We start from the raw sequence: 27,913 nt of genomic DNA on the forward strand, positions 1-27,913 counted from the left end.
CCTTGTTATCCTCATGTATTTAACTCAAGTGACATTGCTATTTTAGCTCTAAATATGTATTCTATTATCTATAATCCAAAATAACCAAGTTTTTGTTTTTTTTTCATATTAATATCATACTGTACCTTGTAAAATCATAAGGTACCAATTAGTACCATTTTTTATCGTACCGTACCTTTCGTACCTGACAACCATGATTGTAGCACCTAATTAGCCTGCGTTTTCAACATCTAGTGCGAGACGACAAGCTACTGCAATCTCTCCCACCAAGCAACTACTACAGTACCTGTGTTTTTGTTGTCAAGCAGGCCGCCTACATTAGTAGACACCTCTCTTGTTGTCACTCCTCTGCTTCAGGCTATCAATTTTCACTCTTCCATTCATTTATTGCATTGATTCATTCATTTCGCAGTTCCCTTCTTTCTTTGTTTGTGATTGTGTTTTTTGCGTTTTGTGTTTTGTGGTTTGTGCCTTGCTGTCTAAGTCCTTGTGTTTCACTCATGGCTGTACATTTTGTGCTTCCTCAGTGGAAACCCCAGCATATATTCACAGGGTTGAATCCTCTTTTGATCAATTTACATACGCATTTGAAAATCAATATTGCAGCTAGTGCATTTTTTCTTGAAATCTATTCCCAACCTTGGAGTTAACAACTTTGGTAAAGTCTCATCAAATTTTGGTATCGTATGTACATATTATGTTGAATGTAGTGAAATAGGGTATAAGCCACATAAGCGGCTTGCAACCACATTTATGGCAATTTCTTGTTTTGCAAACAGTCCAATCCCTTTTTCCATGAATTTGGCAGGACTTGTGCTTGCCAAAAACAATTCATCATCCAAAATAAGGTGTGCCTTTTATATCATCAAAATATAAAAACATTATTGTCAAACCTTCCCATCCACATTTGCATTTTCCAAACTCTTCTTGCATTTTCCAACTTGACCAAAGTGGATGATGACACCACCACAATTGAGGGAGATCAGAATGCATAAAAGTCTTTCAATCTACATTCATGATTCTGCATTAAATACCATCTATCAAGTGTAGCCCAACCAAGTAACATGGCACTCTGATAATATGCAAGACCTTTATTTAGCATCATGTTTTCTAGATGTCAAAAGCTTTCAAGGATAGCAAACCAAACTTTACTTCAATTGAAAATCTTCAGCATCATCACATGTGACTGCTGCAAAGTATTGCCATCCGAGCATGGCGAAAATTGAGATTCCAACACAACAAAACTTTAGGAAATATGAATACAAATATAACTCTGGCCACAGTTCAGCCCTTGCAAAAGCATGTAATGCAGCAAATTAGCATAACTGACCATCAAAGCATGAATAGTTTTAATGAAACACCCTGCTAACTACTGTAGCCAATATCTCTTTAAGTAGTTAACAAGATCATGGCCACAACCCTCTTTCCAGCCCAAACTGACACCCAAGAAAGAAGCCTCCACCCTAACCGAGAATACAATTACCTTTATCAACAAGTGTTAGACCCAGTCGGGATTGATATATTGCTCGCATAGCTAGAACAATCTTATTGTCAATCAACTCCTCTTCCAATCTCTGTGTTCTTCGATCAAATACCTTCAAATGCAAATGTTTTTCAACGCTCATGAATAGATTTTTACACCAGGGAACACCTGTAGAAATAAACTTGCTAGGCAGAGAAACATAATTACTTAAATAAAATCAGCTGAGACAAAATAAGCACATAAAGAGTCACTTTTAAACAACAAGTTTAATTAACTGTCTAAAACTGATGCAGAAGCGACACTAGCTCAAACAAAACAAGCTCACAAAACATAGCTGAAGAAATCTGTTTAGTAGAAGAGGATGGCAATCTTGAAAATTAATATTTTAATCCATTCCACCTGTCCAATGGCAATCACATTACCACTCGAATGTAGGATATCAACCTGGCATGGATGCATGGGTTTCCAATGAGAAGAAAAGCTTTCTTTAAAATTAACTGACTTGATCATTTTCAAATTATATTAGAAACTGGAGAAGTAAAGCTAGAAGGGGTTTTAATTGTAGGATGAGACACTCCTTAATTAGACACACAACCCTTTGGCTAATGCATAGTCAAACAGAAAATCAGAATGCCCAACAAGCCGTGGAAACCTTGGCATAATCAGAATAACTTGAACAACAAAGAGAGAAAATATATGCTACAATCATAGCCCCAATATTTGCTACACATCTGAATGCAAGAATCATTTCTTTGGAGGGGGAGACTCAGCCATGGCAAAGGCTACTACCCAAAAAAGACACAAGAGGCATAATTTCACTCCCCATCTAATTGAAGTCGATGTAAGTATGTGTGACAAGATTAGTCATAACTTCATCTGATATGTCTGAGAGTCTGTGAGAGACAATTGGCATGGGTGAGATGAGGGAAGTGATAGTGAATCTTGGCTGGAAATCTACTGCGCAACCTCTTTCTAGGGCTTCTCAGGTCTGCAGAAGTCATTTCTGGGGCTTCTCAGGTCTGCAGAAGTCATTTCTGGGCATTTTCTTCAGAGAATATAAAGTATCACAAGGCAAAGAACAGTACACAAAACAGCCCAGTTAGGGTCTTCCAGAACAAAGAAGATACAACAAAGGCAAAGTTGATGAATAACCAATAACAAATATTTGGCTGAGAGTGAAAGAAGGTACCAGAATCCGAGGTCCTGAGAAAAGCATCTCTCTGGCTTGCTTTCTGCCTGAACAGCATGTTTAGTGCCCATTTTCATTTGGCCTAGTCCCCTTTTGTCTTCACTCAACCTTTCATGGCTCTCACTACCCAAAGAGGACAGTTTCAAATCTCCTGCTTGTGTTTCCTGTGTCTCAGTTCAGTCCTCTCCCCTCAATTCTCTTACACAGCAATTCTCTTACACAGTATATTGTGGTCCTACACATGTACTGTTATGGTCCAAGAGCATAAGAATAAGCATGAAATGTAAGGCATGGAAAAGAGCATGAGAACTAGCTCTACAATGGTCGAAAAGGGAGCCTTGATAGCAGTAGCACCTTACCTCACTTGTAAATCCTGATGTAAGTAAAACTTATCTCTCACTAATGTATTGTACCTATAGAAGTTGCAGCTCACTCTCACATTGGCACTAGCCACATGCTGACACAACAAGCACTTGCATCTATCATCCACCATGAGTGCCAATGCTCCTTGATAGTCATGATGGGAACTAAATCAATCATGCTTGGTAACACGAATAGCTACCTTAACATGGAAGCAACACATGACTAGATTGAACTTAAAGCATCATGTGTGTAAGATTTTCAACAATTCAAGAAGAGTTGCTAATGTCTATCGTATACAAAATCATTGTTTAGCTTTTGGTTTATAAAATACAAGGCATTCTCAATAGTCTCCATAGGGTGTAGTCCATCGTCATTGTGACAATTGAATATTCATCTCTTGATTTTGGAGTTAAAGAGATGCTAATACATTTATATCTCAGGCACTTTAACTCTTTTGAGATCACATTCAAGAAAAAGAAGTTTCGATCATGTAAATACAAATGGAAACATAAGAAATGAGTTGCCTAGGTGTGGAGTAATGGTGCAAGAGAGATCACCAACCGCCGTGGGGGGGAGAGAGAGAGAGAGAGAGGAGAATGGGCCAAGTGTGTGTATCCTAGCAACATGTTATTACACCAAAATGGTTGGGTGGTGCTGCCCTATCGGATGTTAAAATCCACATCATGGCTTTGAGATTTACTCTTTTACAAGCTTTGTGTGTTCAACATCACCCTTGGACCGATATTACTGGGTGTCTTATAGAAGTGGTTGGCATTTCGCATGGACTCACTACTTTCCAAGCCTCTTGGTGGAATATTTTGAATCCTTTGTCATGTGATTGGAATAGAGAACAGGAGAAGAAACAAGGTGAAGATAAAGGTGGGATATCGTCTTCCTAACCAAGTCCAAAATGCCTCCTAAGGGCCTCCAATGTTGGAGAAGCCTCATAAGGCATCGTGGGATCTTGAGAAGAAAATGTCTGAGACATTATGAATCAATTACGTGTCATTCATATATCTTACACAAAACGAAGGCTTCCCCTCCCCAAGTGGATCTCGTGGCATCTCTTGATACTATCACAGTGATAGCTTCTCCCTAGCTCCTCTAGCTAGGGTGCTCCATCCACATCCTTCTTCATGGTTCTCACTCCACACAAAGACCAACATTACGTTCCTCTTCCTCCTTCGGCATCGATATCCATGGTTGAGAGGGGGTTCCTATTCTTTCTTGGTATTCTACAGGTTTTAGCATTTGTCCCACACTTGCATTAGTACCCCGTACAAAAGGGTTCATACTATACCGTACTATAGGTATTGTACCTTACATATTAATACCATAAGGTACCAACTTAATTTATATTTCTTTTCCGATCTAATCTGTGCTTTGGGATGAGTTAAATGCTTCTTATATTAATCTAATTCTATCATGGGACTATGTTGTCAGAGATTCAAATAACTTTTCTATATTTTTTTCGCAAAAAATTTAGTTTTTAAGTAGCTTTTAGGAGAGTAATGTATTTTTATCCTATAGAACCTTTAAAAATCTTAAGGTACCATTTAGTATCTTATTTTATCATACCATATTGTATCATACTTTTTGTACTTGACAACCATAAATTGTCCTCAACATCTGCCTCCCTTCCTTGTTGTACCACCCCTTTGTATTGCATGATCATTATCGTCTTCATGAACGAACACTTGGGCAAGAGAACAATTTCCCCACGAGGGGCATTGTCAAAGTGGCTCCTATTGCATGCACATTCTCATCATGTAGCATTACTCCTTGCATCTCATTGCACAAAGCAGCCTTGAGCGGATCCTAAGTTGTCTCCACCAACAGTTCTTTTACCACCTTACCACCACACCTCCATACTTTGTCACCCCTTTACCTCTTCACCCTTGTACTTCATCGCCAACACCCACCATGAACGGTCAAGATAGCTTGTCTCTTTTGTGACATGGTGGATCTAACGATCCCTTTTCATTCTCCCCATGGGGCAATTACTTAATAGGACGAAAACTTTATTTAAAACCTTCAAAAAAAAAAAGAGAGAGAGAAAATGTTCAATGTGGACCCATCTACCTTTGATGACCTTCTAGAAGAGCTGCAGGCAGACAGCAACTGGTAGACCAAGCAGCACAATTCACTTGAATCACAAGCAGAGAAGTCCAGACAGGAGACCAGTGGCATTGGTTAGACAGGCAGCAATTTACCGACAGCCAAGGCTGCTGCCTCAGCAGTGTCAGGTGGTGCTGCTTCTGGCACCACGAGAAGGCACCACGAGAAAACCTGGGGAGAACAAGGTGGTAGCTACACAGCAGCGCAAGGGCAGCAGACAGCAGGAATATCATGGACTTATGTGGCTGGGCAATGCTGGAAGAGCTGCAGGAAATTGACTTACGCTAGGTGGTGATGCTCCACGGGTGGTGGCCACGGGGGCCAGGGGCCATGGTGTTCCAAGGAAAACCAGATGCAGCTAGCAGCACAAAGAGCTGAGAGGGGTGGCTTTGGAAGAGCAAGAAGCTGGGCAGTAGCTGTACAGCTGCAAGGGCGGCACTTTGGGCTGCAGTGGTGAGTTAAGGGGCTGGGTAGCACAGCTGAAGCTGAAGGCAATGCAGAGACACTAGTAGACATGGGCAGCTGAATCAAAGCGGCAGCAAGTGAGGTGGGTGGCACTGAAGGGCTACTGAACAAATGGCATAGCTAGCAGTTCTGGAGGACTAGGTGCTCCACTCCTGGCAGAGGAGGTGGGACTTCTCTGAACTACCAGTGGCGGCTACTTATTTGTGTCCTGGTGGTGCTGAAGACTGCAGGCAGTCCTACAGACACAGGCGAGAGAGATGTTGCAAGGCTGTTGAGGCAGCAAATGTAGCTAAAGTGGCAGTGAACCTGCAGCTGAGGTCGACTAGGAAATGGGCAATGACGGCACAGGTCAGGCTGCACTTTAGAGCTGCACAACCAAGGGAACCATCAAGCAAATGCCACTGATGAAAATTTGCACAACACTGGAATTAAGGTGAGAGTTGGCATGGACACAATGGCTAGGAATGGCAGCCATCTGAGTGTGGAGCTCAATTGCAATGGCTGTGACAGCAAGTGGTAGAGAGCAATGGAGGCTCTGATTCCACTGTTGCACCAAGTGTGGAGTAACTGTATGAGAGACACACACATGCACACACACAAAGATGAAGCTCAAGAATACTTGATCACAACCATGATCAATGAGAGTACTCAATTGAATTGAATAAAAGTGAAGATGATCAAATGATCCAGAATGATGAGAATGCACAAAATGTCTTTAAATAGAAAACCCTGCTAGGTGTACTGCTTCAACTCTCCTAAGTGGCACTTAGTGTGTCTAGGAAGCCCATAACAAGGGAGAAAGGACAACTGGTGGAGAACAAACTTTGACTAGATACAGAAAAAGAATTTCCGTGATTCCACAAGAGAAAAGTTTGCTGAGAATCAAACTGCCTTACCTGATGTTTAAAATGCATTAAGCATACTAACATAGTAGCACACTGACTTGGACAAATTTCCAGCCAGTAGAGTTCTTCGGAATAGACTATTGAGCAAGTTATAGGTTACATGTTCTTTGAGATGGTTCATTTTCTCTGTGTGTGGGGGGGGGGGGGGGGGGGTCAGAGGGACAAGGGGTGGGGAAAACAGCTTGGGTGCTCTTAAGCTGCAAAAGCAGTAGAAGAAACACACTAAATAGGCATAAAAACACTTTTCAGAAGGTTCAACTGCATAGAGGAAGAATTACCAAAATATGTGAAGCGTTAGATCCTTCCTTCAACCCAATATCATACGATGAAAAATGAGCCCATTCACTCAACTTGAACATCCACCTGACCACAGGAAGTTATCTAAGTTTGGTACATCATTTTGCAAAACATTCTACTTCAAGTCTTCCATGTTATAACAATCCAAAGAACAAATACCATGGTCTTGAATTAAGAATTCCCCAACAGCTTCTACTTCAAGACTTCAATATTACAATAAACCAAGAAAACTGTAAAGGCTCATAAACAAAATACACATAAAAGACTTGCATGCCCAACCCAAAAAGTATTACAAAAACAAAAACCTCTCACCCATATGAGGCTTGTTTTTCTGTTAGAAACCCCCCAATCATAGCTTGATAGCCCGTGCCTTCATCAAAGCATAGGCTTATATGTATAACATCATCAATTGAGCTGGAACCTCCTAGCTTTTCCCCACACACTGGACACCGATTCACAAGGCCAGATCTGTTATAGAATAAAACTCAAAAGTTAGTGCTATATTCCACTCACACCTAGTGATTTAAGTATAAATAATCGACCCTTTCCTCTCCTTTTCTTTTTCATAATAGGTAATTTTATTAATTATGAAAAAAGTACAAGATTACAAGATGCAGGATGGCTCTAGGCCATTGTGCATAAACTCAGCTATCGTTCACAGAAGTTTAGATGACTAAAAGAGTAAAAAAGTCACCACAAAGAAGCAGCAGACATTGCCATATGCCAAGGGACGGAGTCCTCCCGATAAAGGAGATCAGTGTGCTGAATAATTGTATTAATATTCAGAAGTACAAGCTGACTACAAGTACAAACAGTATATACGACCAACAAGGGAACCAAAGAAACTGCAGTGTATCAAGAAAGCAAATCTTGTCGAGCAAGAATATCTGCTAGCTCAATGATGTCAAGTTTCCAATGGAGCAGGCCATTCCACATAGTCCATCTGTGCCAACAGCCCCAAGCACAAAAAGTGGAAGAAAACTTTCATATATGACTGCACAGATCTGAGAATTCGGGCTGTCCAAGGACCTAGTCCTTTGGAGGCATTGACAGCCCTGCCACTCAAGACCAAATAGCAAACAGCATACACCAAACTTCTCTTCTTTTTTCATGATGAACCAAACTTCTCTCTCTATATTTTTTTTTCGTGAAGATAATTGAATTAAGTAGTAAATATTTACATCAGACCATCAAGCCAGCATAGAAGTAACAGATCAACTCTCTCTCACAGGAAATATTTACATGAGGCCTGCAGGCTATCATAACAACCAAAACAACCTATTACATAAGTAGCACTAATAAATCACACAAAGAACAGCTGGAGTAGAGCGAACAAACGTCAACCAGGGAGTAGCAATATCCAGAAGAACCAGGTCAGCTGACATCATAGAAGAGATTTGCCATACCACTAATCCACGCACATGGGCCACATGCCCATGGATGCCCAATGCTGAATTAAAAATAAAGGCATTCCAAGTTTGCCATATATGCTGCAGGGCTGTCTATCTAAGGAAATGGAATAGGCAGGAACAATCTGAATGCAAAGAAGACATAGAGGATATATTTCCCATAATCCATGAACGAGCTAGTATATGCGGTGCTAAGTTACCAAGGACCACACTCAAGAAATGAAATTCCAGATCTCTCATGCAACCAAGCAAGAGACAAAGAGGTGAAGCAATGTCTCATCACATGTAGTGCAGAAAACACGACCTGCAAAGATCTTTCGGGCACAGAGCACATCTCCCAATGGAAGACCCCCAATGAACAGCCTCCACATGAACACTTTACCCTGATGCAGAACCTTACACTTCCAAAGCTGGATAAATCTTTCCCACCACTTCTTTTTGCCACTTTTAGTCTGACACACCTCTTAAGATTTCCAGTACATGAACCTGTCATGAAGGAGGCCATCCAATCCAGAAAGGCATAGGGAGCTACCTCCACACCAATAGGATATCCCAAGTGTCTCGTTATATTGCCCCTTGGGATCACAATTCCATTCCAGCCCAAGGCTTGCACATCATTCTCCGTACAAGAGAGAAGGGTAGATTTCTGAGAATTAATGTGAAGACCCAATGAGAAACCAAAAAGATTCCACGCCACCATTGCCCAATTAACATTAGTGCAATTAGCCTTGAGGAACATAAAAGAATCATCTGCCAAAAATTGACCCACAAGCTGGTCACCGTAAGGAAGTGATAAGCCAACTATCTCACCTTGAGTTGCCAACTTATCCAATAATGAGAGCATCGTGTGAGAGGACAGCCTTGTCAAAGAATCCGAGATAAGGCAATTTCCTCCATAATCCCTCCATTAAGAGCAATAAGAGCCACAGCAATGGGTTGAGAGGACAGCCTTGTAAAAGAATCTGAGATAAGGCAATTTCCTCCATAATCCCTCCATTAAGAGCAATATGAGCCACAGCACCCTGACTAATGGTATCAACTAGAGAAATCATACAGGGACCAAAACCCATTGTAGACATTAATTGCCACATGACCAACTAACATTATCAAATGCCTTCTCAATATCCAGCCAAAGCATAACAACCTGCTGGCTAGAAGATTTGGCATAGTCAATTCCCAGTTGAATATTCAAAATGTTGTGGATTGTATTCCAACCTTTAATGAAACTGTCTCGACATGGATGAATGAGGTGCGGAAAGACTTTCTACAATTTGTTGGCAATAATTTTGGAGAAGATTTTATATAACGATCCCATAACGGAAATGGGTCGCCATTGTTTCAAAGAGGTCGGAGAGGGAACCTTGGGCAACAACCTGATGACAACAATCTTCCAATCGGAAGGCATCGTACCAGAGTTCCACACCTGCTAACACAAGCGAGTTAATGGGTCCTTGAGCAGTTGCCCATGAGCAGACAACCCTTTCCTACCAAGGACGATCCGAAGCAAGGGCAAGAAAGGGTTGTCTGCTCTGGAGCACCATCAAAAGCTGTCCAGTCGAAAGTGCAAAGGATGCATGCCCCAGTAGTTAAGACGTAACCAAGCAGGCCTTTTCCGAGCAGTGTCCCATAACATACACAAACGGTTACGATTCGTAGCCCTTTGGCTCGGGGGGACCAAAACAATGCCCACAACGGCCATGGCATCCTTTAATAGTGGCCAATAGACAGCCGGACACTTTTCCACCTCAACCCACACCGGGCATTCATGTTGAAGTAAGCGCTGAAAATCTGCCATTGGGCGCCATGGCACAACATGGACCAAAGTGCGATCAAAGACCAGTGGCAGTTTAGATAGCAGATCAACACACTGCTTCTCGGATTTCAACAGCACGTCATAAAAGCCTCGGGGCCAAACAAAAATCTCTTCAACACACTCCCCTTGTAGAAGACTCTGCAACCACTAGCGAATATGAGCAAGCACTGGAATCCTGCCAGTGAAGAAGAGTATAACAGCACGTTCATAAAACACCGAGAAGGAGCACAAGACATTTTTCGAGTCCACAGTAGCTTCCAAAACATCTTCAATTCTAGAGTCGGAATACGCTTCATGATTATGTTGAACATAATCCCCAAGCACAGTGTTGGCAAACTCCAATACATGCTCCCAATCAACATCCCGAGAATCCACAGAATCAGAAGCAATCTGCGCATAAGAACGTTCCTAGAGCTAGGACAAACAAGACCGAATGCATTCCAATGCCTTCCCAAAAAGCATTAACATGCAAAGACTTGGGCATTGAGTGTAACGTCAGGCTCAGTATTTGCGTTATTGCATCGTGGTCCTTTAATTCTGCAACGGCTTGCTCCATCGACCCTTCCACCCATTGCCTTAGCTCTTGCCATAGTATCAGATGTTGCCTAAGCAGATCTCCTAAGCTTAGGGTTACAAGGGTGGTCACTAGTGTAGTGAGAAGATTGCTAGCCATTGGCTTGTCTCCTAATTCAGTGCTTCATGGCCCATGGCCTTAACTAGTTTGCTGGCCCGCGGCGTTCAAGCTCTATCTAGGCGGCACAATTTGAGGTGTGGACGCGCTCTGGTCGTGTGGGAGAGTGTGGTGTGCTCACACTAGAGAGATCATCGATCTCGTCCTCCAAGATGGGCTCAGTATCCTTTAGGTGTTGCTGTGCTTCTCTCACCTGCTCCTTGATCTTTTCTACGGCTTTGAGTTGACGCTTCGGATTGGGGTTCTCCCCTACCTTAGTACTCCCTTTTTCAGCCGTCTTTGGGGTGGATGTTTCGGTCTCAATGTTCATGACTTTCTTTCCGACAAGCAGTGTCATTGCACTCTCGGTTTTCAACGTGGCCTTTGCCTCGCTTCTCTTCTTTATTCATCTATAACTTTTCTTTCCAATTGAGGCTACATCCAGGATGCTAGGCCCTGGCAATGACATGTCAGCCTGCTTCGTCTGCCCACAAGTCATGACATGCAACGGGATGGGCGTGGCCTCCATGTCGCATGTCTTGACACCGAACAGCCCCAATGGTGCAAATGGCACAATAGTTGAACTAGTGGATGGTTTCCACGTAGGGCAATCCGCAAAAGGATGAGTGATTCTGCACTCAGCACATCTGAGATCCGCCTTATCTTGGTTAGCTTGCTCCCTCTCGAGGCAGCGCGAAGAGATGTGTCCTGGGTCATCACAAGTCCAACAAGAAATTGGTTCTTGGGTTTGCCCTCCTAAGCCTCTGCCTCTCCCTCTTCCTAACGCCATCACCGACACTGGTCGATAGTCCATGAGAACTGGATTGCCCTCTTCGTCGTATGAGACGCAGGGGTTCACATACGGCTCCTCATCGTTTGGTTCCTCCACGTAGTGGATTAAAGAGTTGCTCGGGGGATGGGTTATGTAGGGTCCAAGCAGTCTAGATATACCTGTGGGGTTGATCTCTATCCTAGGGATGGCTAGCTTTGTATCGTTAGGTGCTGGCAAGGCCAATGGGGCTCCTCTCCCAAAGAAATTCGGAGGCCTATTCCCTAGCTGGTTGTAAGGATGTGAATATGGGAGTCTCCGCGGCAATCTGCAGTGCATGGTGGCATAGCTAACCTACCGCAATTGGCGCAAGGTCCAGACCTTCGGTCCTAACACTCAGCTAGAAGGTGGTTTCCACCACAATACACACATTGGACATGTGACCGTGTAGCGCTTCTCATCATCTCCTGCAGCTTAGCCAACTCTAGCTTCACATCTGCCAACTCTTGGCTCTAATCGACATTCTTTCCTTTGTCTTAGGTAGTAGCGGTCACAGTTCTTTCTGAGGTTCCAAGAGCAGTGATATCTCAGGTTGTGGATCTTGAGCTCCTCTTTTTGAGTAGATCATCCACTTGTATGGCTTCTTCGAAGACCCTAGCTAGCACATCCCCTTGCAGATTTGAGTTGCTCACCAAGCCTTTGTAAAGCTCTTTGCTTCGGATTCCACTTATGAACATAGTGGAGACTGCTCGTTCACTAGGTCTCTCTGCAGCTGGGATTCTCTTGAAGAGACTCCGCACATGGATGACGTAGTCTTGGATATCCTCCTTGTCCTTCTACCTGACATTTATCAATCTAACCACGAGATTGTCAAGGTATCCCGCCTCAAAGAATCTCTTGATGAAGAGACTCTTGAGGATATTAAAGTCGTTGCATTCAGTAGTGTCTAAACTAGTGTACCACATCCGTCCTTTGTCTCCTAGGCAAAGTCCAAAAGCTTGCAAGTGATGAGAGAGATCTCTGAGGCCATTAGCCTCGCAAACCTGCTCGAACTGATCTACAAAGTTGCACATGTCGTTGCTTGGCTGGTACTTGTCTAGTTGTTTAGCAACCACAAGAATCCTCGACTAGCTCTTGGAGCCTTGGGTAACTCCTAATCTTGCAAGCAACGATGTTGCTAGTGCTGCAACACTTTGCTCTGCCATCGTGTTGTCTATTAGTTGCTTCATGAGAAACTCGCTCACCATTAAGTCTGCCTCTAGCGCTCTTTCCCTCTCTGCATTCGATCCTGTTCAATTTTTATTCGCTAGGGCTAGCATGCCCTTGACTTTTCGTGTTTCGATGTCATGCCGCAATCTTCTAGTCTCATGTTGTTGGTTATATGTTGCTATGCTCTACAAGGCCTTTCGTGCCAGCTTTTTTTCCTCCTCGAGGTCCGCTATGATGTCTTCTGACGGCTTGCCATGGTGATCCAACCTGCTTTGCACATCATATTCGTTCACCATTCACTAGATTTCGGCCGAGAAATCTCCCAAGTCGAGCTCCTCATTTTCGCAACTTACATTGGACTCTACCATGTTTGCGATCTCTGGTTCCACTAAATTGTCAATGAGGTTGATTAAATTGGGCAACATCGTGCTCCCAATGGTGTTGCTTCCTCGATGCGTCTAGCCTTCTGCGTTGTGTCTGCCACTTGGTCCTACCAATTGGGGTTGCTTGATCCCCTGTCTAGGTTTGAGGATCGTCTCCCATTGGTGGATTCATTTCATTAATTAGGTCTGAGTGTGTTCCTTTTTATTGATAGTCAATCCTCAATTTACGTTCACTCAGTGTGTGCGTGGTGCTATTTTCCATGCACTGTGCAAAATCAAGCTTTCCGTTTTTCCAAGTGCAGTTCAAGTGTCAAAACAATGTGGGTGCGAACACGAGATAAAAAATGCAACTTCAGCACTTCGGTCTAAGCTCTCAGCCGAACAGGGTTTTACACTCAATCACTGGCCGCTCTCTCTAGTCTCTAGGGTTTGTGCCATGTTGTTCAACTCGCTCAAGGCCAAATGGGGGTCTGGGGGCCAATTTCACGCCTCTAATAGGGAATAAAAGCTGACATGACTGTCAACGGTCGTGTCTAGCCATCCGGCTACGATTTCTAAAGTCAATTACACCTGTAAGGCTTTCGGAGCCTTCCCCAAATGCGGAAGGTGTTCTGCCTCGCTTGGGATGCGCTAGATTTGTCAGTTTCACTTATCAGAATTTTAGTCCAATTTGATGGTATCCGATCCTCAAAGTTGGACGTCCGATTTTAACTGTCCGATTTTAGAATATCCAAGTCCGATTCAGAAAGTGTCTGATATTAATGAGTCTGATCGTCCGAATTATCGGACAAGGTGAATGTCCGATTGGACATGCGAGGGATGGTCCGAGTTTCGAGATTGGATGGACAATGTCCGATCGGACAATTCAAGTTAACCCAGATGTCCAAATTCTAGAGATCAGACATCCAAGCGTCTGATTCTGGGAATCGGACCCTTGTGGACTGTGTCAAATTCCGCCGGCACGCAAACAGCGCCAACGAAAAATCGATTCGTGGCAATGATTTCGGCCATATCCACATGCAAGGAGCTCCAAAATCCAAGGATAGATACACATGAAGATTTCTACATACTTCATCCAAGCAAAAAACTCCTGTGGGGAAGCCGATCAATTCACCGAAAGCGCCAACTCTCTTTTTCTTTTTTTTCGTAAAAGGTAATTGTATTGATTACGAAAAAAATACAAGATTACTTGATTACAAGATACATGATGACAATCCAAGCCATCATGTGAAGAGGTTCTAAGTACTACAAGTTACAATATCATGGCAAGGATGCGGAGGAAATTGCCATATGCCAAGGACGGAAGTCCTCCGTAGAAAGCAAATCAGAACGATGGAGAAGAGCTAACTGCCAATACAACAGGCCCTTAAGCCTGACAATATGCCGCTGAACATTATAGGCGGAGTCAAACAGAAAAGCATTCCGAATGGTCCAGTTATGCCAACAGCCCCAGTATCGAAGAAAGTGATACATGAGCTTCATATGTGGCTATGCGGGAGTAGAGTATTTGGGCTGCCCAAAAACCCAATCAAAGGGGCGCAGGGTGATACCAACCACCCCTCGCCAAACAGGGTTTAAGACCCAACAAAGGGGGATGGAAGGCTCATTTTTGGTTTTTGTAGGAGAGGGAGAGAGAGAGAGAGAGAGAGAGAGAGAGAGAGAGAGAGAGAGAGAGTTGGCGCTTAGCGCTAAGCGCCAACTCTCTCTCTCTCTCTCTCTTTTTTTTTCGTAAAAGGTAATTGTATTAATTACGAAGAAAGTACAAGATTACATGATTACACGAGTACAAGAGGCACGAGGGCCATAGGCCAACGTGCGGGAAATCCCCGGACTAGGGTACTAAAAAGTTACACCAATCATGGCAAGGACCCAGAGGCAATTGCCAAATGCCAGGAATACAAATCCTCCCGAGGGAGCAAGTCAGAGTGCCTGATGAGATCTAGCTGCCAATGCAAGAGCCCTTTAAGCCTTGCAATATGTCGCGGTACATTAGAAGCCGAATCAAAGAGAAAAGCATTTCGGGTGGTCCAAATGTGCCAGCATCCCCAGTATCTGAAAAAATGGAATAAGATCTTCATATGTAACGGTGGTGGTGTGGGATACTTCGGGCGCACAAAAACCCAATCGAAGGGAGTCAGTGAAGACCCCACCACCGCGTGCCAGATTCGTGACAAGAGTGACCAGATATTCTTGGCGAGCGGGCAAGAAAGAAAACGATGTCGGGCCGATTCCGCCGAAGTGGTGCAGAAGAAGCAAGTGCCATTCGAGATTCGACGCTTGGAAAGGGCCGAGGCAAGAGGAAGACCACCAATCATTACCCGCCACAGAAAGACCTTGCATTTGAAAGGTGTCTTGTTCTGCCATCCCTCCATCAGCGTTGCCTGCCACCATGACAGTGATTTCCGCAGGCCCCAAACAGCATTAACTTTCACGCCCAACCATTGGTGATCTTTAATGAGAAGATGATACACCTGATTAGTAGAGGCATTTTCCAGACTCAACCGGCCTGCAAGGTCCCAGTCCTGCCAAGGGCGATCCATAGCCAGGGCAGGAAAGGGTTGCCTACCCTGAAGTTCCGAGGAAAGCTTCCCCCACAAATCACGGTATCCGCGCGGGATCCTGAAAAGTCTCCTAGTAGTCCGAAATGATGCAAGGACATTGCGAGTGGCAAGGGTAGCATCCGCAATCGAAGTCACACCCAAACGGGCCATGCGGTTAAATCTTGGTCTGAGCTGATGTTTATCTTCCCATGAAAGTAATGTGGATACCGCCAACAATTCCAGCTAAAAAGAATTTGTCTGCACGCGGTCCCCTACAGGATGCCAACGGGCCTTTTGGAGCACCACTTTCCAAGAGCCGACCAAATGCACTAACAAAGAGGAAGAGGGACTGGAGAAACGAGCGTCAGCATTAAGGACATGCCACCATGAGGCTCGAAGCTGTGTGTTACCCTGGCGGAGGCCGCTGTCCTCAAGAAAATAACGGGCTATGATGGTCCACGGGTGATGATCCACACACATGGCACGAAACAGAGACCAACGAAGAGCCAGCATATGAGTTTCTGCATCCAAAATAGCTCCACCACCCATGCGCTTAGGGGTACATGCATGTGACCATGAAATCCAGGAAATGCCTGCCTGCAATGAATCTTTCTTCCATAGCATGAAACGAATGGGATGAGTAAGAGCCTTCAAAGTACTGGGCGTCCATGGCAGTAATGGCAGGAAATACGTCAGCATTGGTAGCATAATTGTCTGAGCCACTTTGAGGCGGACATGGAACGGCCAGGCTTGCGACTTCCAATACATAAACTTCACGGCCAGTTTGTGTGAAATCCACTCCAGCAGGGCCTTTGGCCGTACATCCACCCCCAATGGGTATCCAAGATGCCTGACAATCACGCCATGAGAAACCACCTGGCCCTGCCAGCCTAATGACTCTAAATCAGGCTCCGTGCAACTGAGAATGGCTGACTTGAAGGCATTGATGCGAAGACCAGAAGCTTGACCAAAGAGCGTCCAAACATCTAATGCCTTGCGAATGTTATCCCTGTCCGCCTGCAAAATCATAAAGGAGTCATCAGCCAAGGATTGGCTAATGAAGTGCTGCCCCAAAGGAAGAGATAACCCTGCCAGCTGGGCAGAAGCCGCCATGGAGGATAACATTGAAAGGACCGGGTGAGTTGCCAAGGCAAAGAAGAGAGGACTCAAAGGGCAGCCTTGTCTGAGCGAGCGTGCAAGGAGAAATGGCTCTGTGACCCCACCATTAAGCATAACTCTTGAAGAAGCCTCAGTACTAATGGTGTAGATCAATCGGGACATGCGGATCCCAAAGCCCATAGCAGACATAAGCTCTGCAAGGAAAGACCAGTCCACACAGTCAAACGCCTTTTCCAGGTCCAGTTGAATCAAGACCACTTGCTGATTGGAGTGCCTCGCATAATCAATAGCCATTTGCACATTCAAGATATTGTGCAAAATGTTGCGTCCCTTAATGAAACCATATTGGAGGGGGTGCACAAGAGCTGGAAGGTGCTTGTGAAGCCGATTTGCCAGCACTTTGGAAAAGATTTTATACATCACGCCCATCAACGAAATTGGTCTCCAGTGTTGCAGCTTTGACGGCGAAGGGACCTTGGGGATCAGTTTGATGAGGCCTTCTTTCCATGAAGAAGGCATGACCCCTGTTTCCCAAACCTGCTGGAACATGACCACCAAAGGCTTTACCAACTGCGTGGCTGAGTGCTCAAAAAATTCATTAGTGAGACCATCCCAACCAGGACTTTTATCCTTAGGCAGGTGCAACAACACATCCATAACCTCATCTTCGCAAATATCCGCCTCCAAAGAGGCTTGCATATCAAGCGGAACCTGCTGGTGGACCAGCTGATAGAAGACCGAGCGGGCATGCGTAACCTGGCTAGACGGCAAGGATGAAGAACCAAAAAGATCCATAAAATAATTTCTGCACATATTGATAATGGTCTGCGGATCAGTGACCATGCGACCTTCCGAGTCCTGAAGTCGAGTCATATTTTCGCGAGCCGGAGAAGCATGCAAGGCGCGAAAGAACTTATGAGACTGGCAGGCATTATCTTGCAATGTGTCAGTCAAGTTATGCAGCTTGGCCTGCTGATAAGATTTCAAGCTAAAGACTTGAATAAGATGGGCCAAACGCCGCTCCAGTGACAGCAGAAAATCATCATCTGGGGAATCCAGGAGCAAGGAACGGACCAAGGCCAATAAGTCCTCTGCTGCAAGTCGACGGCGGCGACAAAGAGAGGCAGTGTGAATCCCATACTGCCGAGCAACCCGCTGCACATTAGAGAGCAGGCGTGCAAACGAAGCCAAGCCCTCAGAGGCAAAGTCCAATAAGAACCTCTCAATCAGTTGCTGCATATAATCCTGAAAAATTGGATGCTTCAAATAAGAGGAGTTGAAGCGTAAAGGGAGCTTATCCAGGAACTGCATAAAAGGTGCAACAGATTGTGCCCGCATCTCAAGCTGAAGGGGAAAATGATCCGACAACGCATATTGCTGCAAGACCTTCATCTCCAGTATCTCGGGAAGAAAATCATCCCCCTGCATGATATACATTCTGTCCAATCGCGACCAAGTGGTTGCATATTGCGCAGAATGAAAAGTAAAACCTGAAACAGAAGGGTGAAGCCACGACCAAAGATCTTGCTTAAGTATGTGCAAAGCAAAGGAGTTCCACACCCGGCTTTCTGGCGTATCCATTACCGAATGCCCTGAGGTGGACTGCGAAGAGTCAACACACATATTGAAATCTCCCATCAAAAACCCTCTGCGGCCAAGTGCCATGGAGCCCTGCAAAGTCAACCATAGATCCCGTCGGGATGTGGGATCATTGGGAGCATAAAGTCCCAGCAGCCATAAAATCTCACCTTCAAATAGGACTTCGATTACCAGAAAGCGGCCGTGCACATCATTTTTAACAAGAACAGGCTGGTATTTCTCATGAACAATCATCAGCACGCCCGAATAATGCTTAGCATGTGTCCCTGCATAAAACAGACGAAATCCACGACAATCCACAACCTTTCCTGCCTCACCATGACTTTTGTGCTCCACTGCACATAATACATCCCACTGATTTTCATGCAAGACAGACCACATGGTATGCTGCTTATGGCGAGACCAAATGCCTCGCACGTTCCACGTGGCAATCTTCATATATTTTCAAACAAAGGAAGTCAGGAACGAGGCGCCTGTTGCCTCGATTGCATCTTTTCCGCGAGGGCATCCAGGACACCCTCATCCAGAAAATCAGCCAATACTGCAAATGAATTCGGGCGACCTGCTTTAGAGGTAGAAGGGAAATCCACTACCTTGGGAGCAGGGCGGGGATAACGCCTATCCCAAGGAGTAATCACATTGCCTTTCGCATCAAACGCCAGCTTAGCAGGTGGGCCCTTGGGGCCCTCGGAATAGACTTTCCTTGAAGACGGATTGCGGGGGGCTGACGAGGCCATGGTACGCACAACCTGCTGTGGGGTGACCATGTCTTTCCTGCGCGTGTACGTGCGCACGGAATCCGGGGAAACATGAGGCCCAGGATCTGCCAGGCCTGCGTCCAACTTTTTACCTTTTTTTTGTCGTGCCTCAATCCAATCAGAGCTAGGAGAATCCAAAGCTCGGACCTGTTGTTTACCTTTTTCCATGACAGTAGGGGGCTGAAGGGTCTCCTGTGTCTGGGCATCAAGCACCATGTCATCCTTGGGCTGCACAACCTGCGCCTCCTCAGAAGACAGTTGCCGTTCCGGGCATTCAGCTACAAAATGCCCTAATTTACCACATGAAAAGCAGTGTCCGGCAAAATTGCCCCATTTCAGGCGAAAATGCAAAGGATGCATGCCAGCGCAATTGAGGCGAAGCCACGCAGGCCTTTTCCTGGCCGTATCCCATAACATGCATAGACGGTTTCGGTTCATAGCCCTGAGGCTGGGGGGAACCAGCACTGTGCCCACAACCGCCATCGCGTCTTTCAACAATGGCCAATATACCGCTGGACAATTTTCCGCTTCCACCCACACCGGGCATTCGCGTTGAAGCAGACGCTGGAAGTCAGCCATAGGGCGCCATGGTACCACATGGACCAAGCGGCGGTCAAAGAATAGTGGCAACTTGGACAGTAGCTCAGCTCGATGCGATTCAGATTTCAACAGCACCTCATAAAAGCCGCGAGGGCCAAGGAAGATCTCCTCAACATACTCCCCTTGCAATAAGTGGTGCATCCACTGGCGAATATGTGAGAGCACTGGGATCCTGCCGGTGAAAAAAAGTATAATTGCACGGTCATAGAACACCGAGAAGGACCGCAAGACTGTTTTTGGGTCCACTGTCGCTTCCAGCACATCATCCGCAGCCGCAGCAGAGAAAGTTTCATTATTATGCTGGACATAATCGCCAAGCAGAGTATTGGCAAAGTCCAGCAAATGCTCCCAGTCTATTTCCTGCGAATCCACAGGTTCGGAGGCAACCTGCGCATAGGAACGGTCCTGAGGACCCATTGGCTCGTCTGAAGTGTGCTTAGAGCGTTTGCCTGCCGGCAGCAGTTCAGAACCCGGAGGCGGCTCCTCCGTGCATGGCACCATATCCTCCGGCTCCTCGGTATCGGAATCAGGGCCAAGGGCTGCCACCGTCCGGTCGAGAAAATCCATATCCAGGCCAGCCATACCGCTGTCTTCTCTCTTTCGCTCGCTCCCTCACTGCAGCAGCAGGATGCACTGTCTACAGTCTCTGCTCTTCAATAATCTGCTGCCTCCTCGGCACAGATCTGTCCTTGTAAAATGTCTATCTGCCTGTCCCTTCCTCTCTCTCTCTCTCTCTCTCGCTCTCTGTCTCTCTCTCTTGCTCGCTCCGCAAGTCCCGCAGACCGGCACAATCAGGGAACCACCTGGCTGCAGCAACAGGACTGCAACGGAGCACCTGTGCAGAACAGGACAGACGCGCGCCGGTGAACCCCTAACGAATAGGGCGTGTGAAGGCAGGCGAGCAGCTGAGGGCACAGATCCAGGTGAGTGTGCAACGTCCGAGGGGAGACGTCAAGCAGAACTCCTTGCAGTGGGCCACAGTCGCACAGCAGAGGGCGAGCGGGTTTGGACCTGATGGCCACGGCAAAGGACGGATGCGACGGCAGGAAAAGAGGCAGGGACGATGCAGACCTGTGAAGTGCGGGTGTCGTCGGCGGGTGGGTCTTCAGGCAGGTCGTCAGGCAGCGCGCAGGCAGGTCGTCAGGCGGCGCGCAGGTCGTCAGGCATCAGGCAGGTCGTCAGGTCGTCAGGCATCAGGCAGGTCGTCAGGCGGCGCGCAGGTCGTCAGGCATCAGGCAGGTCGTCAGGCGGCGCGCAGGCAGGTCGTCAAGCAGGTCGTCAGGCAGGTCGTCAAGTCGTCGCGCGGGCAGTCAGGCGTCAGGCGGCAGTCATCAGGCAGGTCGTCAGGCGGCGCGCAGGTCTAGGCGACGACAGGACGGGGCGCACCGACGGCAGCATCGCGACAAAACTCACTCTCCCCTCTCTCTCTCTCTCTCTCTCTCTCTCTCTCTCTCTCTCTCTCTCTCTCTCTCTCCGTAATGAGTTGTTATTCTCTCTCTCTCTCTCTCTCTCTCTCTCTCTCTCTCTCTCTCTCTCTCTCTCTCTCTCTCTCTCACACACACACACACACAGAGAGCCAAACAGGCCTCTCTCTCTCTCTCTCTCTCTCTCTCTCTCTCTCTCTCTCTCTCTCTCTCTCTCTCCTACAAAAACCAAAAATGAGCCTTCCATCCCCCTTTGTTGGGTCTTAAACCCTTGTCCTAATGCCCAACTGTTCCCCCGTTAGTGCTTATGCCTTATCAATGGATTGTAAGCCCATTTTCCTCTATCTTTTGCCTTGTTTTGGCCTGTTTTACAGCAAAAACTCTAAAGCTTTTTGCTTCAATTTCTTAATCCTATCCTACTCTAAATGCAACAAAAATCAAAACCCAAGTATTGAAATGATTTATCCTACTTGTCTACTCATCAAAGAACCAAAATACTTACTTGTTTTGCAAATTAAAAGACTCCAAACCTCCTACCTATCTCAAGCACCGGTTCGAAGATGCAACCCTACGTCAGCGCTTGATTTGAGGCGCAAAAATGCTCAAGCTTGAATCCGTTTGTTCCGACAACGGAACCAAAAGTAGTGGGAGCTCACGCTCGACCACCAAGACCCACAGACCGCTTATTACTTCAAGCGTTTCAAGCAAGCACAAATGGCTATCTCTCACACCTATGCAACGCACCTTCGATCCTACGGGGGTGTAGTGAGCTTACCTTGATGCCCGAATGAGTAGCCTCCTTCCTCAAGCAAGCTAGTAGCTCCGCGATTCGAGATGCGAGCTCAAGTAACCTCAAGCCTCCTCCTTCAAGCTCCATCCTCCATAACTGCGTACGAGACAAGAGAAGAGAAGAGAAGAAGAAGAAGAAGAGAGGAGATGATGGAGAGCTTCTTCTCCAAGATCCCTCACCCTCACACACTCACTCCCTCTCTCAAGCACACACAAGCAAGAAAGAAGGAGAGAAGAAAAGAGAAAGAAGAAACCACTTTTGCCACACACTAAAGAATGAGCTCCTCATTCACTTTTCAAGTTTATATATAAAACCCTAAATCCCTTGGACACCGGTCCCCTTTTTTACATGATTGGGCATCTTGCCAAGGCCCTCTTTTCCTATTCCCTTCTAGTTGTCTTATCCCTTCACCCATGTCTATTTAGACTTTACAAAATGCATAGGAGGAAGCCTGGAGCTTTTATAAAATGAATTACATTGCGCCCCGCACTTTCCTTGCGAGAGCTTTCGGAGATTCTCCTTCATCCTTGAGAGAGCATCCTTAATCCTTGAGAGGATCTCCTTCGTCCTTGACAGGACATCCTTCATCCTTAAGAGAGCCTTGCTAGAATATTCAGTGGTCTCCCACGTTTTTTTTTAGCTTGCCTTCTCCTCCACTTTTCCTACCTGGGCAGAATGAGCTTCTTCATTCACTTTTTGACTTAGGCTTCCTTAGTCTTTCTCTGCTTCCTTTTGGCTGCGTAATCCTTGTCCGTGACATGTCTTGTAACATTGTAACACTCCATCGCATACAAAACATCCCAAGCATTAGAGTGTAGGGTTTGCTACATAGCATGATGCTTGCCACAGGAAACAAATGTTGAGCTAAAATGTGCATTACTTGCTGATTAGTCTCTTAAACAGCCCCAAAACACACTAAAAATGCTCTTTTAGAGTAAAACCCTAAAACGGGGAGCAGTTCAAGAGAATTCAATGGAAATCCTAAAACAGGGAGCAGTTCAAGAGAATTCAATGGAAACCCTAAAACGGGGAGCGGTTCGAGAAACCCTAAAACGGGGAGCAGTTCAAGAGAATTCAATGGAAACCCTAAAACAGGGAGCAGTTCAAGAGAATTCAATGGAAACCCTAAAACGGGGAGCGGTTCGAGAAAGTTTAGTGGAAACCCTAATTTTTGGGGCGCCCTTCCACATCTATAAATAGACAGGCTAGCCCCATTCAACAATTATCCTTGTTTGCAGGTTACACCAGCCCACACACCCTCTATTGCTGTTTGCGCCCAGTTTCCAGCCTACAGCCCACCTCCACCTGCTGTCCAGCCATCATCGACTGCAACCACATCATCTTCAGCCTGTCCATTGCTGTAGGCAACAGCTCTCAGCTGCTGGCGACTGCTCCAAACTATCCCAGACTGCTATTCAGCCTGCTGTCCATCATCTCCAAGGTCAGCCAGCCTGCGTTTTCAGCATTGCAGGCCCTGACACTCTCAGACACTGTTTCAGCCTGCTGTTTACAGCAGACTGTGACAGTTTCCAGCCCCCGATCGGTGATACACTGCTGCGTTTACCAGCTTCCAGACTCCAGACTGCTGCGTTTTGGTGACCAGCCTGCTGCCATTCACTATTCAGCACTCCTACACTCTGACACAGACTTGGGATCCATCTTCGGTGGACGTCACACTCCGACATTACTCTACCCTTGATCACATTGTACACTCTTACATTCATTTACAGCATTCATTCACTTCAAAGTTGTGTTCTCTCTCTCCCTTCTTCTGTTTGTGTTTGAGTTTTGAGTTTTGCATTTAGGGTTTGAGTTTTGAGTTTTGCATTTAGGGTTTGAATTTTGCCCTCTGTGTCTTTGTGTTTCTGTCAGGGTCGTACACTCTGTGTGCCCTCAGTGCAAACCCTAGCAGTCTTCTTAACAACAAATACCCCAAACATTACATGTAGAAATTTTCATGATGAGATCGGAGATCAAGGGTGGGGTTGCAGTTGTCTCTCTACAACTTTATTTGCCAAAATCGCAAGAACATCCTCATTTAGAAAATCTCCCAACACAGCAAAGGCATTTGTCCCATTATCACAAGCTTTAGAATTCAAGGGCTTATCCACATCCACTGTCCTATGATGCGGGTATTTGCAGTCCCGTGGAGTAATGACTTTACTGCACTTGCCAAAGGCCGGACGCTTAGGGGAAGCACGTAATGGCTCCTGTTGAGCCTTAGGATTAGACGTTGCCTTAATCTCAAAGATGTAACAACACCACCTTCAGACAAAGGCTTATCCTTACGATGCATATAGGTGCATAAGGCATTCTGTGTATCCTCCAGGGATCCAATGTTTTGAACATCATCTGACTTTTTGCCCTTTTTCGACAGCACCTCTTGCCAGCCATGGGCAAACTCTACCATTGCATTATTGAAATGCATTATTCAACTCAGCCATAGGGGAGTGGACATCTTTCGCCTAATGCCGAAGCACTATGCTGCCCTACCCAAGTGTTCTCTCTCTCGCTCTTTCTCTGTCTCCCTTCAGAAATGGGGCAGCACTGCGCACTGGGCAACCAACTGCTTCCCAAATCTGTCTGCTGCATTCTGTCCAGGTGCAGCACCTATCTGCAAGGTAGCAGAACTCTGTCTGCCTAAAACAGGCCCTGAAACTGCAGCCACAAGCCCCATGCAGAGGTAGGGTTTGCGCCTGATGTAGCACATCTTTGTCTGCCTGCCCAGAACTGGTTACCCAGCAGTCCAAAACCTTAACTATGTAGCTGTCAGAGTGCAGCAAATGCAAAAGCATATGGACAAGACTGAAAGAAAATGAACACGAGAGAAAGGGAGAGGGGAAAGAGACAGAAGAATGAAGAAATCTGCAGTCTATGAATGCTGAAATGAAGAGGGCAGATATACAAGGGCTGTAGACATATCTCCTTAAGCCGAATCTCTTCCACCAGCACCTGAAAGACAAGTGGGCCAAATAGGAGAAAAGAATACAATAAAATCATGCAGTCGGCCAGCAAAAAATTGGCCGACCAGATCAAAAACTGCCGACTACAACATAAATGAATAAAATAATCAGCAATCAGTCCTCCAGCTGCCACATGGCACCATCGCCTACCAGACAAACTGCCCATACGGTGTGTCTACTGAAAATGCCCACTAACTGACAAGAATAATAAATAATGCCCTCTAAGAGGGCCCCCAAGAGAACTGATTGCACCAATGGTAACCTGAGAAATGCTAGTCCAAGGGATGAATAATCTCTAAACTCTCTCACATCTTGGACGCAGCATAAGGCTCAAGGATCTGAAGTGTTGTCTCGTAGAAGAAGTTGAGGAAGTGCCTTCGTAAAAAAATCTACAAGATTATTATCCTCCGTCTTCTGGTAAACAACATCAATGGTCTCATCCAAGATCTTCTTCCAAATGAAATGGTACTAAATCTCAATGTGCTTCAACCTAGCATGAAACATTGGGTTCCATGCCAAAGCAATGCAACTCTCATTGTCACAATGAAGTGTTGTAGGACCTATCTAAGTACAGCCAAGCACTCCTAGTAACCTCCAAAGTCATACCGTCTCACATGTGGGCAGAAGACGCCGCTCTATACTCCGCCTCGTTGGAAGAAAGGGCAACAGTGAATTGCTTCTTGCTACTCCATAAGATAACACCTACACCCAAAGTACAACAATATCCTGTTGATGACCTCTAGTATTCAACATCTCCGGCCCAATCTGAATCCGTCCAGCCTGTAAGAACCAAAGGAAAATCTCGAGTACCTATTGGATACTGAACACCAAGATCAAGGATCCCCCTCAGGAACCGCAAAATCCACATAGCAACCTACCAATGTACCATCTTAGGTTCACTCATGAACCTGGCCAACAAACCTACAGGAAAGAACAAATCAACTTGAGTGTTAAGAAGCCAAATCAAGGACCCAATCAACAACCTGTAACGGGTAGCATCCATTGCCGGAGAATCTGCATGGGTTGTAGCCTTCCAGTTCACATCCATAGGAGTAGAAATGGACTTACTTACATCCCTCCATCTCAAACGTCACCAAAAGCTCCTACACAAACCATTGTAGGGAGATGAAAATACCCCTCCAAGTCTGCTAAATCTCATGGTCTAAAAAGAAATGAAGAAGGCCCATATCCATCATCTCGAACACCTCGTGTAGTGCCAACTTAATCTCCTTGACCTTTTGGGCATGGGCACCTATCAAAATAAGATCATCCACATAAAGCACGAACAATGTATGCCCTCCAGCACTAAAGCCTCCTTTACGAAGGTGGGCTCCCTATCATGTATGGCATGGGCCATCAAACGATACTTAGTACAAACAAGCTCAGTAGCCTGCTTCCTCTGAGACCATCACAATCCATCCTGCGGTGGCCACTCCTTAGGAACGCCCTCGATCCCTAAATCACAGAGAGTGTCTCGTGTCCAACGAAAGAAGGTCGAATCATACCTCTATGTGCACCATCTGCTAAAGTCTCTAGAACATCCACCGACAGTGGTGCAAGCGGGGAAGCCGGTGGGAAAGTAGTATCCTCATGCAAAGATGAAGCATCTCCATGAGGCACAGGCTCCAAAGATACTGTCACTGGCACCCAACTATCTCCTAGATATCCAAGCACAGGGTGCTCCTCACCCCCCTCTCAGGCTGGAACTTCCAGAAACCGAACATCTTGACTCAAGTAGACATCTTGCTTGACGAGATCCTACAAACGGTAACCCTGGGACTGCAAGCTATAGCCCACAAACACTTGTCTTCGAGAAGTTACTTCAAATTTAACACACTATGTCTTCGGAATGTGGACGAAACATCAAGCTTAGACCCAAAATACGCCTCATAGGGAGTCATACCAACAATGGCTGAAGTTGTGGATCGATTTAGGATGTGGACTGTAGTAGCCACAACCTCAACCCAAAAGACACTGAGGTGTCTGTCAATGCTCCATCATGGTGTGAGCCGTCTCAATCACACTTCCGTTCTTCCACTCTTATATGTCATTCTCTTGAGGTGTGTTTGTGTTTGCAAACTCCAAGTGGACACCATGATCTGCACAAAAACTAGCAAGCTCATTAGAAACAAATTCACCATCCTTATCTGATCGTAATGTCTTCAGTTTCTAGCCTGATTGGTTCTCCTCAAAGAGCAACCAATCCTCGAAGTGAGACAACACCTCTGACTTCAGCTGCAAAAAATAAGCCCATGTCATCTTGCTAAAATCGTCCACAATCAACATGAAATACAAGCTCCCCTTAAGGGACTGCGTCCTCATAGGTCCACACAAATCTGTAGATACAAGCTCTAAGGGTGCTGAAGACCGCCTCCAAGCCTTGCCGGGAATGGCATCACACTATTGTTTTCCACAAATGCAGGATACGCACAGCTATTGACTCACCACAATGTCCATTAGACCTCGAACAAGTTGTCCCCTAAAACCTTCCAAAGATAATCATAATTTAGGTGGCCAAACTGAGCATACCAAAGCTCGAACAGTGTCTGAGAGGTAAGAAGAAGAGAGGTCAAGGGTGAAGGAGACCTGAACTTGTAGACTCCGTTCTCCTGATAACTGGAAGTAAGCACCTATCTTGATCCACAATGAAGAATTCGAAAGGAATCCTCGTCAAACTCAACCAAGAGGCTGAGGATACAAATCTTGTGTACCGAAAGCAAGTAGTAATCCAAGCCTAGCACATAAAGCACCTCTAAAGTATGAGCACCACCTTGCCTATCTAAAATAAGCTGCATATTACCCCTCCCTTGAATAGGGACAGAAGAGCTATTGCCGATGAGAATCTACCCTTGCGAAGGCTGCAAATATGCAACACCTCTAAAGTATGAGCACCACCCTGCCTATCTGGAATAAGCTGCATATTACCCCTCCCTTGAATAGGGACAAAAAAGCTATTGTCGATGAGAATCTACCCATGCGAAGGCTGAAAATATGCAACACCTACTGCAGAAGGAGTCATGTGCCGAGAGGCACCACTATCAACAATC

At 45.8% G+C, this 27,913-nt stretch overlaps 1 protein-coding gene across 3 annotated transcripts in view; it reads right to left on the reverse strand.

Moving 5' to 3' along the window:
• LOC148015979 (phosphatidylserine decarboxylase proenzyme 3-like) overlaps positions 1 to 27,913 on the reverse strand; it is a 220,187-nt gene that overhangs the window by 146,501 nt on the left and 45,773 nt on the right. For all 3 annotated transcript variants that reach the window (XM_087664264.1, XM_087664263.1, XM_087664265.1), the window contains 3 exons: positions 7,133 to 7,288; positions 6,802 to 6,886; positions 1,484 to 1,595 (listed from right to left, as the gene is read on the reverse strand). In XM_087664264.1, the coding sequence (XP_087520390.1) occupies positions 1,484 to 1,595; positions 6,802 to 6,886; positions 7,133 to 7,288 (353 nt within the window). The remainder of the gene's footprint in view (positions 1 to 1,483; positions 1,596 to 6,801; positions 6,887 to 7,132; positions 7,289 to 27,913) is intronic.

Source organism: Lygodium microphyllum, chromosome 23, assembly GCF_053477565.2.
Source record: "Lygodium microphyllum isolate KBCC chromosome 23, Lygodium_microphyllum_v1.1.10, whole genome shotgun sequence".
In the NCBI taxonomy this organism is placed as follows: Eukaryota; Viridiplantae; Streptophyta; class Polypodiopsida; order Schizaeales; family Lygodiaceae; genus Lygodium; species Lygodium microphyllum.